This window comes from Salmo salar, chromosome ssa10 (genome assembly GCF_905237065.1).
Source record: "Salmo salar chromosome ssa10, Ssal_v3.1, whole genome shotgun sequence".
Lineage (NCBI taxonomy): Eukaryota > Metazoa > Chordata > Actinopteri > Salmoniformes > Salmonidae > Salmo > Salmo salar.
In genome coordinates, this window is record NC_059451.1 from 9,369,321 (window position 1) to 9,383,825 (window position 14,505).

General features: G+C 40.7%; 1 protein-coding gene across 2 annotated transcripts in view; it reads right to left on the reverse strand.

The window, feature by feature from the left end:
- Positions 1-14,505, reverse strand: part of kif14 (kinesin family member 14) — a 52,756-nt gene that overhangs the window by 5,006 nt on the left and 33,245 nt on the right. For both annotated transcript variants that reach the window (XM_014215756.2, XM_045687282.1), the window contains exons 24-27: positions 13,353-13,540; positions 8,401-8,553; positions 7,977-8,099; positions 1,026-1,100 (exon numbers count right to left, since the gene is read on the reverse strand). In XM_014215756.2, coding sequence (XP_014071231.1) covers positions 1,026-1,100; positions 7,977-8,099; positions 8,401-8,553; positions 13,353-13,540 — 539 coding nt within the window. The remainder of the gene's footprint in view (positions 1-1,025; positions 1,101-7,976; positions 8,100-8,400; positions 8,554-13,352; positions 13,541-14,505) is intronic.

The window sequence follows — 14,505 nt, forward strand, 5'->3', positions numbered from 1 at the left end:
CTCAAGTCAGGAAGACAGAGCTGGTGTCAGCCAGACAAGGTTGCCTCTGCCAGGGGGCTGAAACTTGGCCGCAAGATGATCTACCAGCAAGACAATAACCCCAAACACTAATCAAAATCAACAGAAATGTTTAAACAGACACAAAAAGCTAAACATTTCAGTCTCCGGACATGAACTACATTGAAAACCTGTGGTTTGAATTGAAGGAAGTCCATAAAAGCAGACAAAATATATCAAGAATCTGGAAAGATTATGTATGGAGGAATGGTCTAAGATCCCTCCCAGCATGTTCTCAAATCTCATAAAACATTTAAGAAAACATCTGTGTCGTTATGCTCGCAAGGGGAGGGTGCTAGAGTTTTGAAAACTGGCGTCAATTATTTTTACCCTTATCTTTTTTTAGAATGTTTTATGAGTTGTTAAACAAAAATGTTCTTTACGCAATTGCATTAGCATAAAATAATTTCAAATTTTCTTTGAGCATACAGAGTATTTGTATTAAAAAAAATGTGTAACAAGGTTGCCAATAATGATGGACCTGACTGTATCTGCATTTCACTATCATGAAAATACAGTAGCAACAAATTAAACCATGGCTCTCCCAGAGGCCCACAGAGATTCAACATGTGTCTGGTTTTGTTCGTCCAACCCCTTTGTTTGAAGACAATGGGGGTGGAGGTCTGGGGGAAAGATGTCCTATCCTTTGTCCCAATCGCCTAGCGCAGCCGATGATCGGCACTAACAAAGGCGCTAGTTTGTGAGCGGCAGATAATGGCAAACAAGCACGTTAACGGTGACTGATGGCACTTCATTCAACACATCCATTACCTGAACGATGGGCTCAACGTGAGACTGTGGTGATAAGGCCGACAGGGGTGGCAAGGTTTTTTACAAGAGCCATAAAAGCTGATTCGCACCTTTTAACGTGCTGGCTGTGGGAGGGGCTATTAATCTGGAGAGTTTAACCCCATGTCAAGAAAGATAGATGGGCTGGTTGGGTTTGTTATTGTTCGCCCAGTGCTCACCTTCATGTGGCAGTGGATGTAGCTCTGGAGAGCACAGGACAGGTCCAGCATCTTCGACTTGAGGCTCTGCAAAACCTGCCAGAAATATAGACCATATGGTATCTTGTTTGGAGACTGATGCTTTATAAAAGAGACAAAATAGAGGCATTCGAAAGAAACAATCAAGAATATCATTGCAAAATGATTTATCCTATGCAAATCATTGATGCCATTCATGGCTTTAAATGTAATTTTTTTACTTTACTTTTTAACATAACATTTGTTTGATGCCAAAACCTCAAGAATCCCCCTCAAGGTACACTACCATTCAACAGTTTGGGGTCACTTAGAAATGGCCTTGTTTTTCCAAAGAAAAGCAAATTTTATGTCCATTAAAGTAACATCAAATTGATCAGAAATACAGTATAGACATTGTTAATGTTGTAAATGACTATTGTAGCTGGAAACAGCAGATTTTTTATGGAATATCTACATAGGCCCATTATCAACAACCATCACTCCTGTGTTCCAATGGCACGTTGTGTTAGCTAATACAAGTTCATAATTTAAAAAGGCTAATTGATCATTAGAAAACCCTTTTGCAATTATGTTAGCACAGTGGAAAACTGTGATTCTGATTAAAGAAGCAGTAAAACTGTCCTTTAGACTAGTTGAGTATCTGGAGTATCAGCGTCTGTGGGTTCAATTACGGGCTCAAAATGGCCAGAAACAAAGACCTTTCTTCTGAAACTCGTCAGTCTATTCTTGTTCTGACAAACGAAGGCTATTCCATGTGAGAAATTGCAAAGAAACGAAAGAACTCGTAAAACATTGTGTACTACTCCCTTCACAGAACAGCGCAAACTGTCTCAACCAGAATAGAAAAAGGAGTGGGAGGCACCGGTGCACAACTGAGCAAGAGGACAAGTACAGTGGCTTGAGAAAGAATTCACCCTCCTTGGCATTTTTCCTATTTTGTTGCCTTACAACCTGGAATTAAAATACATTTATTGGGGGTGGGGGGGGGGGGGTTGTATCATTTGATTTACACAACATGCCTACCACTTCAAAGATTGTTGTGAAACAAACAAGAAATAACACAAAAAAAAACTGAAAACTTGAGCGGACATAACTATGCATACCCCCCCAAAGTCAATACTTTGTAGAGCCACCTTTTGAAGCAATTACAGCTGCAAGTCTTTTGGGGTATGTCTCTATAAGCTTGGCACATCAAGCCACTGGGATTTTTGCCAATTCTTCAAGGAAAGGACTGCTCCAGCTCCTTCAAGTAGGAGGGGTTCCGCTAGTATACAGCAATCTTTAAGTCATACAACAGATTCTCAATTGAATTGAGGTCTGGGCTTTGACTAGGCCATTCTAAGACATTTAAATGTTTCCCCTTAAACCACTCAAGTGTTGCTTTAGCAGTATGCTTAGGGTCAATGTCCTGCTGGAAGGTGAAACTCCGTCCCAGTCTCAAATCTCCGGAAGACAAACAGGTTTCCCTCAAGAATTTCCCTGTATTTAGCACCATCCATCATTCCTTCAATTTTGACCAGTTTCCCAGTCCCTGCCGATGAAAAACATCCCCACAGCATGATGCTGCCACCACCATGCTTCACTGTGGGGATGGTGTTCTTGGGGTGATGAGAGGTGTTGGGTTTGTGCCAGACATAGCATTTTCCTTGATGGCCAAAAAGCTACATTTAAGTCTCATCTGTCCAGAGTACCTTCTTCCATATGTTTGGGGAGTCTCGAACAAGCCTTTTTTTTTTCTTTAAGCAATGGCTTTTTTTCTGACCACTCTTCTGTAAAGCCCAGCTCTGTGGAGTATACGGTTTAAAGTGGTCCTATGGACATATACTCCAATCTCTGCTGTGGAGCTTTGCAGCTCCAACAGGGTAATCTTGGGTCTCTTTGTTGCCTCTCTGATTAATGCCCTTCTCGCCTGGTCCGTGAGTTTTGGTGGGCGGCCCTCTCTTGGCAGGTTTGTTGTGGTGCCAAATTCTTAAAATGTTTGTATAATGGATTTAATGGTGCTCAGTGGGATGTTCAAAGTTCTGATGTATTTTTTTTTAAACCCAACCCTGATCTGTACCTCTCCACAACTTTGTCCCTGACCTGTTTGGAGAGCTCCTTGATCTTCATGGTGCCACTTGCTTGGTGGTGCCCCTTGCTTAGTGGTGTTGCAGACTCGGGGGGCCTTTCAGAACAGGTGTATATATAGTGAGATCATGCGACACTTAAATAAAGTCCACCTGTGTGCAATCTAAGTAATTATGAGACTTCTGAAGGTAATTGGTTGCACCAGATCTTATTTAGGGGCTTCATAGCAAAGGGGGTGAATACATATGCACTAGAGGTCGACCGATTAATCGAAATGGCCAATTAATTAGGGCCGATTTCAAGTTTTCATAACAATCGGTAATCAGCATTTTTGGACACCGATCATGGCCGATTACATTGCACTCCACGAGGAGACTGCGTGGCAGGCTGACTACCTGTTAAGCGAGTGCAGCAAGGAGCCATGGTAAGGTGCTAGCTAGCATTAAACGCATCTCATAAAAAACAATCAATCTTAACATAATCACTAGTTAACTACATATGGTTGATGATATTACTAGTTTATCTAGCTTGTCCTGCTTTGCATATAATCGATGCGGTGCCTGTTAATTTATCATTGAATCATAGCCTACTTCGCCAAACGGGTGTTTTAACAAGCACATTCGCGAAAAAAGCACTGTCGTCGCACCAATGTGTACCTAACCATAAACATCAACGCCTTTCTTAAAATCAATACACAAGTATATATTTTTAAACCTGCATATTTAGTTAATATTGCCTTCTAACACGAATTTCTTTTAACTAGGGAAAATGTGTCACTTCTCTTGCGTTCTGTGCAACAGAGTCAGGGTATATGCAGCAGTTTGGGCCGACTGGCTCGTTGCGAACTAATTTGCCAGAATTTTACGTAATTATGACATAACATTGAAGGTTGTGCAATGCAACAGGAATATTCAGACTTATGGATGCCACCCGTTAGATAAAATACGAAACGTTTTGTTTCCGAAATGATAGTTTCCGGATTTCACCATATTAATGACCTAAGGCTCGTATTTCTGTGTGTTATTATGTTATAATTAAGTCTATGATTTGATAGAGCAGTCTGACTGAGCAGTGATAGGCAGCAGCAGGCTCGTAAGCATTCATTCAAACAGCACTTTCGTGCGTTTACCAGCAGCTCTTCGCTGTGCTTCAAGCATTGAGCTGTTTATGACTTCAAGCCTATTAACTCCCGAGATTAGGTTGGCGTAACCGATGTGAAATGGCTAGCCAGTTAGCGGGGTGCGCGCTAATAGCGTTTCAATCGGTGACGTCACTCGCTCTGAGACCTTGAAGTAGTTGTTCCCCTTGCTCTGCAAGGGCCGCGGCTTTTGTGGAGCGATGGGTAACGATGCTTCGAGGGTGGCTGTTGTCGATGTGTTCCTGGTTCGAGGCCAGGTAGGGTCGAGGAGAGGGACGGAAGCTATACTGTTACACTGGCAATACTAACGTGCCTATAAGAATATCCAATAGTCAAAGGTATATGAAATACAAATGATATAGAGAGAAATAGTCCTATAACTACAACCTAAACTTCTTACCTGGGAATATTGAAGACTCATGTTAAGAGGAACCACCAGCTTTCATATGTCCTCATGTTCTGAGCAAGGAACTTAAACGTTAGCTTTTTTACATGGCACATATTGCACTTTTACTTTCTTCTCCAACACTTGTTTTTGCACTATTTAAACCAAATTGAACATGTTTCATTATTTATTTGAGGCTAAATTGATTTTATTGATGTATTATACTAAGTTAAAATAAGTGTTCATTCAGTATTGTTGTAATTGTCATTATTACAACAAAAAATAAAATAAAAACCGCCGATTAATCGGTATGGCCTTTTTTTGGTCCTCCAGTAATCGGTATCGGCGTTGAAAAATCATAAATCGGTCGACCTCTAATATGCACCCACCACTTCTCCGTTGTTTATTCTTTATAATTTTTTTAACAAGTTCTTTTTTCCATTTCTCATCACCAATTTGGACTATTTTGTGTACGCCCATCACATGAAATCCCCCCAAAAATCCATTTAAATTACAAGTTGTAATGCAACAAAATAGGAAAAACGCCAAGGGGAATGAATACTTTTGCAAGGCAGTGTACTTTAGAGTGTCTTGTTTGAGAAACAGACGCCTCACAAGTCCTCAACTGGCAGCTTCATTAAATAGTACCCGCAAAACACCAGTCTCAACGTCAACAGTGAAGAGGCGACTCCTCTGTCAAGTGTCTGTTCTTTTGTCCATCGTAATATTTTATTTTTATTGGCCAGTCTGAGCTATGGCTTATTCTTTGCAACTCTGCCTAGAAGGCCAGCATCCCGGAGTGCTACCTAAAAGGCCAGCAACTGAGCAAGAGGACACAAATGTACATCTCCTCTTGCTCAGTTGTGCACCGGGGCCTCCCACTCTTTCTATTCTGGTTAGAGACAATTTGCGCTGTTCTGTGAAGGGAGTAGTACACAGAATTGTAAGAGTTTCTTGGCAATTTCTCAAATGGAATTGCCTTCATTTCTCAGAACAAGAATAGACTGACGAGTTTCAGAAGAAAGTTCTTGAGCCATTTTGAGCCTGTAATCAAACCCACAAATGCTGATGCTCCAGATACTCAACTAGTCTAAAGAAGGCCAGTTGTATTGCTTCTTTAATCAGAGTTTGTTTTACTCACTGCTTTAGCACACTCCGCCAACCCTGATGTCCTTGCCCGGTCTGAATCCTTGCTTAGGAAGGCCACCAAAAATTCTGAGATTTCCATCCCCAACTACAACATTTTCCGTCAAGATAGAACTGCCAAAGGGGGAGGAGTTACAATCTACTGCAGAGATAGCCTGCAAAGTTCTGTCATACTATCCAGGTCTATGCCCAAACAGTTCGAGCTTCTAATTTTAAAAATGAATCTCTCCAGAAATAAGTATCTCACTGTTGACGCCTATTATAGACCCCCCCAAAGCTCCCAGCTGTGCCCTGGACACCATATGCGAATTGATTGCCCCCCATCTATCTTCAGAGTTCGTTCTGTTAGGTGACCTAAACTGGGATATGCTTAACACCCCGGCCGTCCAACAATCTAAGCTAGATGCCCTCAATCTCACACAAATGATCAAGGAACCCACTTGGTACAACCCTAAATCCGTAAACATGGGCACCCTCATAGATATCATCCTGAACAACCTGCCCTCTAAATGCACCTCTGCTGTTTTCAACCAGGATCTCAACGATCACTGCCTCATTGCCTGCATCCGTTATGGGTCCACGGTCAAACGACCACCCCTCATCACTGTCAAACACTCCCTAAAACATTTCTGCGAGCAGGCCTTTCTAATCGACCTGGCCCGGGTATCCTGGAAGGATATTGACCTCATCCCGTCAGTAGAGGATGCCTGGTTGTTCTTTAAAAGTAATTTCCTCACAATCTTAAATAAGCATGCCACATTCAAAAAATGTTAAACTAAGAACAGATATAGCCCTTGGTTTACTCCAGACCTGACTTCCCTCGACCAGCACAAAAACATCCTGTGGCGGACTGCACTAGCATCTAATAGTCCCCGCGATATGCAACTTTTCAGGGAAGTCAGGAACCAATACACAGTCAGTTAGGAAAGCAAAGGCTAGCTTTTTCAAACTAAAATTTGCTTCCTTCAGCATTAATTCCAAAAAGTTTTGGTGACAGAGTCCGGCCTGTTGTCCGGACCTCTGACAGTCTCTGGGGGTGCCACAGGGTTCAATTCTCGGGCGACACTTTTCTATGTATATATCAATGATGTCGCTCTTGCTGCAGGTGATTCCTTGATCCACCTCTACGCAGACGACACCATTCTGTATACATCTGGCCCTTCTTTGGACACTGTGTTAACAAACCTCCAAACGAGCTTCAATGCCATACAACACTCCTTCTGTGGCCTCCAACTGCTCTTAAAAGCTAGTAAAACTAAATGCATGCTCTGCAACCGATCGCTGCCCGCACCCGCCCGCCCAACTAACATCACTACATTGGACGGTTCTGACTTAGAATATGTGGACAACTACAAATACCTAGGTGTCTGGTTAGACTGTAAACTGTCCTTCCAGACTCACATTAAGCATCTCCAATCCAAAGTTAGATCTAGAACTGGCTTCCTATTTAACAACAAAGCCTCCTTCACTCATGCTGCCAAACATACCCTCGTAAAACTGACTATCCTACCGATCCTCGACTTCGGCGATGTCATTTACAAAATAGCCTCCAACACTCTACTCAGCAAACTGGATGCAGTCTATCACAGTAATTGTAACTACTTCGCTACTACGGCCTATTTATTGCCTTACCTCCTTACTACATTTGCACACATTGTATATAGATTTTTCTATTGTGTTATTGACTGTAAATATGTTTATCCCACGTGTAACTCTGTGTTGTTGTTTATTGTCGCACTGCTTTGCTTTATCTTGGCCAGGTCGCACTTGTAAATGAGAAATTGTTCTCAACTGGCCTACCTGGTTAAATAAAAAAAAACGAACAACAGTTTTCAGCTTTGCTAACATAACCATTTTGCAATTTTCTAATGATCAATTAGCCTTTTAAAACGATAAACTTGGATTAGCTAACACAACGTGCCATTGGAACACAGGAGTGATGGTTGCTGATAATGGGCCTCTGTACGCCCATGTAGATATTCCATTCAAAAAAATGTATATATTAAATCACCCGTTTCCAGCTACAATAGTCATTCAACATCTACACTGTATTTCTGATCAATTTGATGTTATTGATGTTACTTTCAAAAACAAGGACATTTCTAACTGACCCAAAACTGTTGAACGGCAGTGTACATCAAAACAATTCCTATAGAGAAGTCATATAGACAGTGAATACTAAATGGTGGCTACGTACCGGAGTCCTGGGATAGGCCAGCTGCGCATCTCTCAGCATCTCGTTGGAGATTGTCAGACCCTCTTCCAGGAGAGAGTGCACCCCTTTACAAGTCCCCTCCAAAAGAGACAGGGCCATAGACCGCTGGGGAAAGAGAAACGACAAACAACTTTTGAGACGCTTTCTTGACCCTCTGCAAACCAGCGTGATTAGCCATGCTCACCTCAAGCTATATTTAGGATGTGTGTGTCACTGGGTCCAGTTTTATCATTATTTTGAATTGAGGAGGGGAGTGGAGATGAAGCATCCAGGCAGGATTCAGACCGGGCAAGGACACCACAAAGCCTTCATGCCCAGTATCTTATCCATTCTCAATCAATATGAAAGGCAGTATATGGTGAGTGTGTGAGTGAGAGAGACAGACAGACAGTGTGGTAACATTTACCTTGCCTGTGGCATCAGAGCCCAGCTCAGTCAAATGGAGTTGGGTGGCGGTAAGCGCAGCCAGGTGGCTGATGACCAGCAGTGCCGTGTCCAGACACTGACCACTCTTCCTGTGGGCCTCGGTCACCATGGACGAGATCTCAGAGTCACAGCCCTGGTCAGAGCCCACGGGAATTGGATGTTAAATAACGTAAAATAATATTTGAATAAAATAAATAAAAAAACACTTGCACTTGTCTTTTCCTACTACCACTGACTTTGCTGATAACTACTTTATTAAGGCAAAATGTATTTAATATGATTGAAACGTGGTTGTCTAAAAAAATGTATGCACTAACTGCAAGTCGCTCTGGATATTAGAGTTTGCTCAATAAAATAAATGTATTCATACTATGTGAATGCGAAGTTATATTGTATTTGAATAAATACATAAATGAACTAGGGAAAAAAGCTTAAAAAGGTTAATGACTTTCAAATGTTACAAAAATTAAGTTTAAAAGACGGGTGGAAAAGGTGGTTTAATTTGTTTTATTGCTGCCACTGGTTAGGAATGTTAGATTGTGTAGTACATACAGTGCCTTAAAGTATTCACACCCCTTGACTTTTTCCACACTGTTGTGTTACAGCCTGAATGTATAATGTATTAAAGAGATTTTATTTGTCACTGGCCGACACACAATACCCCACCATGTCAAAATGGAATTACGTTTTTTAGAACATTTTACAAATTAATTAAAAATGAAAAGCTGATATGTCTTGAGTCAATAACTATTCAACCTGTGTTATGGCAAGCCTAAATAAGTTCAGGAGTAAAAATGTAATTAACATGTCCCATAACATCGTAGTTACTCCACAATTCTAACCTAATTGAGAGAGAAAAGAAGGAAGCCTGTACAGAATACAAATATTCCAAAACATACATCCTGCTTGCACAAGGCACTAAAGTAATACTACAAACAAAATGTGGCAAATTTAGGGCAAAACCAATAGAACGCATTACAGAGTACCACTCTCCATATTTTCAAGCATAGTGGTGGCTGCATCGTGTTATGGGTATGCTTGTAATCGTTAAGGACTGGGGAGTTTTTGAGGAAAATACATTTTACGGAATGGAGCTAAGCACAGGCAAAATCTTAAAGGAAAACATTGCTCATTCTGCTTTCCACCAGACACTGGGAGATGAATTAACCTTTTAGCAGGACAATAACTTAAAACACAAGGCCAAATCTACACTGGAGTTGCTTACCAAGAAGACAGTGACTGTTCTGGAGTGGCCGAGATACGGTTTTGACTTAAATCTACTTGAAAATCTATGGCAAGACCTGAAAATGGCTGTCTAACAATGATCAACAACCAAATGTATAGCGCTTGAAGCATTTTGAAAATAATAAATGAGCAAATGTTCCACAATCCAGGTGTGGAAAGCTCTCAGAGATTTACCCAGAAAGACTCATAGCTGTAATTGCTGCCAATGGTGCTTCTACAAAGTATTGACTCTGGGGGTGTGAATATCTATGTAAATGAGATACGCATTTAATTTTCAATACTTTTTCAAAAATGTCTAAAAACATGTTTTCACTTTATCATTATGGGGTATTGTGTGTACAGTAGATAGGTGAGAGAAAAACATATATTTAATCAATTTTGAATTCACGCTGCAACAACAAAATGTGTAATGAGTCAAGGGGTATGAATACATTTTGAAGGCACTATATACCATCACTAATGACTAGTGGGGACTGGGTGGTAACCTTGCGGTTAAGAGGTTGGGCTAGTAACCAAAATGTTTCTGGTTTGAATCCCCTAGCTGACTAGGCGAAATCTGTCGATATGCCCTTGAGCAAGGCACTTAACCGTAATTGCTCCAGTAAGTCGCTCTGGATAAGATTGTCTGCTAAATTACTAAAATGTAGTGAAGGTCTTCACACACCTTGCACAGACTTCACATTTTGCTGCCTTAAAATGTAATCTCAAAAGGGAATATATTTGATTGTTTTCCTAGCTATCTACACAACCTAGTCCAAATGTTCAAAGTTAAAGACAAGGTGAAGATGTTTTGAAGTGGATTTAACATTGTCATACAGGCCAATAATGTGGAGTGAATGCAATGTTATTGCAGAGACTGGGACAAGGGAGTTTGTTCCTTTCATATTTATTTAGATCCTGACAAAGTCCAGATAAAAAGTAAGAGGAAACCTTGCCTCAGCCTTCTGAATACCTAACCCTGGGATAGTTATTTTTCAGCGGGACCATTACACACATTTTTATGTCAAAGACACACCAGAATGGCTTTCCAATATGTTTTGAGTGTTCCTGAAAGGTCCAGTCTCAATCCTGACTAAAACCTGCTTGAAAATCAGAGACACGGTTTGAATATTGTTGTCCATCAATGACTCCCAACCAAATTTACTGAGCTTGAGCAATTTTGACAAAAACAATGGATATTATATGTTGCCCTAAGACTTGCGCAACGCTGGAGTAGGTTGTGTACATCGGTAGCATTCTTTAAAACAATTTTAAGGCAGCAAAATGTAAAGACCGTGCAAGGCGTGTGTAGACTTTCATTAGGCACTGTATAATATATATTCATTCATGTTGGACTTCAGGCTGAAGGTTGAGAATTCCCCTACGCTCTGCGATTTCCATACGAGGAATGAAAACAGCTCAAAGCTAAAACCCGTCAATCAGTGAGGTGAATTTTGATGAGCCAGTGAGGTGTCAACCCAACTCGATTGAAAAATATTTTCCTTTTGCAGCGTTTGTGTCTTTTCAATTTAATTGGGATAAAAACTGATATTTCTAGAATATCTTTACTGTATTTCACTATGACATTACTTGCAGTAAACGAGTCAATGTATGTGTACTGTACATACAGTGCCTTCAGTAAATATTCAGATCCCTTTTCCACATTCCGTTACAGCTTTATTCTACAATTGATTAAATATAGATTTTTTCCTCAAGCTACAAACAAAACCCCATAATGACAAAGCGAAGACAGGTTTTTAGAAATTGTAGCAAGTGGATCCTGTTTCTATTGGTCATCCTTGAGATGTTTCTACAACTTGATTGGAATCCACCTGTGGTAAATTCAATTGATTGGACATGATTTGGAAAGGCTCACACCTGTCTATACAAAGTCCCACAGTTGATAGTGCATGTCAGAGCAAAAACCAAGCCATGAGGTCGAAGGAATTGTCTGGAGAGCTCTGATGCAGGATTGTGTCGAGGCACAGATCTGGGGAAGGGTACCAAAAAATGTCTGCAGCATGGAAGATCCCCAAGAACACATTGGCCTCCATCATTCTTAAATGGAAGAAGTTTGGAACCACGAAGACTCTTCCTAGAGCTGGCCGCCCGGCCAAACTGAGAAATCAGGGGAGAAGGGCCTTGGTCAGGGAGGTGACCAGCAAACCTGATGGTCACTGACAAAGCTCCAGAGTTCCTCTGTGGAGATGGGAGAACCTTGCAGAAGGACAACCATTTCTACAGCACTCCACCAATCAGACCTTTGTGGCAGAGTGGCTAGACGGAAGCCACTCCTCAGTAAAAGGCACATTACAGTCCACTTGGAGTTTGCCAAAAGGCACCTAAAGACTCTCAGACCATGAGGAACAAGATTCTTTGGTCTGATGAAACCAAGATTGAACTGTTTGGCCTGAATGCCAAGCATCACATCTGGAGGAAACCTGGCACCATCCCTACGGTGAAGCATGGTGTTGGCAGCATTATGGTATGAGGATGTTTTCAGTGGCAGGGAGACTAGTCAGGATCGAGGGAAAGATGAACAGAGCAAAGTACAAAGAGATCCTTGATGAAAACCTGCTCAGGACCTCAGACTGGACAATTACGTATTGGATCACAAAAAACTGCTAATTTTACATTACCGTGTAGTTTACCAATAAGATGTCTGACGGGACGTGGACATACTCGGTATACAAATCCCAAAAGAAAGAAATGATCTCACTCCAATAATTTTTTATAGAAAGTTGGCAAAAACAGATAAGATCTTGCTACCATGGAAAGGAAAATACCTGTCTATTTGTGGAAAAATCTCCCCAATTAACTCTTTAGTCATATCACAGTTGACCTATTTGCTTATGGTTTTGCCTACACCTACTTTTTAAATTATATGAACAAAAAAATATTCAATAGTATTTGGAATGGGAAGCCAGACAAAATTAAAAGGGCCTATTTATATAACGAATATGAATTCAGAGGGCAGAAATTATTAAGCACACAGCCAAGACAACGCAGGAGTGGCATCGGGACAAGTCTCTGAATGTCCTTGAGTGGCCCAGCCAGAGCCCGGACTTGAACCCGATCGAACATCTCTGGAGAGACCTGAAAATAGCTGTGCAGCGATGCTCCCAATCCAACCTGAGCGAGCTTGAGAGGATCTGCAGAGAAGAATAGGAGAAACTCCCCAAATAAAGGTGCCAAGCATTATACCAAAAAAGACTCGAGGCTTTAGTCGCTGCCAAAGGTGCTTCAACAACATACTGAGTAAACGATCTGAATACTTATGTAAATGTAATATTTCAGTTTTATATTTTTAATACATTTGCAAAACATTCTACGAAACCTGTTTTTACTTTGTCATTATGGGGTAGAATGAATTAACCCATTTTAGAATAACGCTGTAAAGTAATAAAATGTGGAAAATGTAAAGGGGTCTGAGTACTTTCCGAATGCACTGTAGGTGTGTATGAATGTTTTTGGTGCATAGTTCTATCTGTATGTTGTACATTCACATACAGCGGCTACTGTTTTGAATATACTGTGTTCAATAGTTTCAATGCTCCGATGTGTCCTTTATGTACCTTTTGGAATTTATTTATCCGGGTCAGTTTCATGAAGGTAACATTTTTTTTCTTCAAGACAGTCCTAGTCCGATACATTGTTAATTCTATTGTCTGATGTATTTAAGTTAAAAGTGCTGACAGAAATGTCTACCTGGATGAGAAGCTGAAAGTAACCACCCATTCTCTTGACTTGGGTCTTGAGCTCCTCTGCGACGGTGTAGAGGGGTCCGGCTCTGGGCTTGACGCTGGCCACCCACTGCATGGTGATAAACACGGCTCTCTCGATGGCCGAGGTGGCCTTCACCAGCTGTGTCGGAGCCTCAGCCTCTAACACAAACACTGGGACATAGTGACACAATAAAGAATACATTACAACAGGTCAATTTAGTATTTTCAAAATGTCATGTGGTGCACAACTTCGCAAAACTTTTTGCAACAAAAACAAAAGTTTCTTATTGGACAAATTCAGATGGGTCGTTCCCTGTTTCTTCCCGTTTGGTTCCTAGTGAATACACGCTGGATATACGTTTAAAAGTTAATTATTTTCAAGTAGAAGGCAAAAGGGTACATTTTTTCACAATATCAGTATCAAAATACTACCAAGATACTTGTCAATATTCCATCGCAAAAAAGAAAAACAGAGTCCTTCAATATGAACCTGCTTTATGCACAACATGGTGTGCTATAGCATGGAAAATAAACAAATATGACTGGGTGGCAACATAAGGCTGTTTGTTTCCAATATTAGGATTGTTTTCCTCAGGACATTTAGTCTGATTCATGTTGTTTAGTTTAACCTTGCCATGACTATTCAGATAATGTACACTACCGATCAAAAGTTTTAAAACACCTACTCATTCAAGGGTTTCTTTATTTTTACTATTTTATACATTGCAGAATAATAGTGAAGACATCAAAACTATGAAACACATGGAATCATGTAGTAACCAAAAAAAGTGTTAAACAAATCAAAATATAGTTTATATTTGAGATTCTTGAGGAGGCCAGATAACCTGGCCAAATTGAGATGGTTATTGGATTAGTCAGACCCCAGAGTGAAGGAAATGCAGCCAACAAGTGCTCAGCATATGTGGGAACTCCTTCAAGACTGTTGGAAAAGCATTCCAGGTGAAGCTGGTTGAGAGAATGCCAAGAGTGTGCAAAGCTGTCATCAAGGGAAAGGGTGGCTATTTGAAAAATCTCAAATATTTGTTTAACACTTTTTGGGTTACTACATGATTCCATATGTGTTATTTCATAGTTCTGATGTCTTCACTATTATTCTACAATGTAGAAAATAGTAA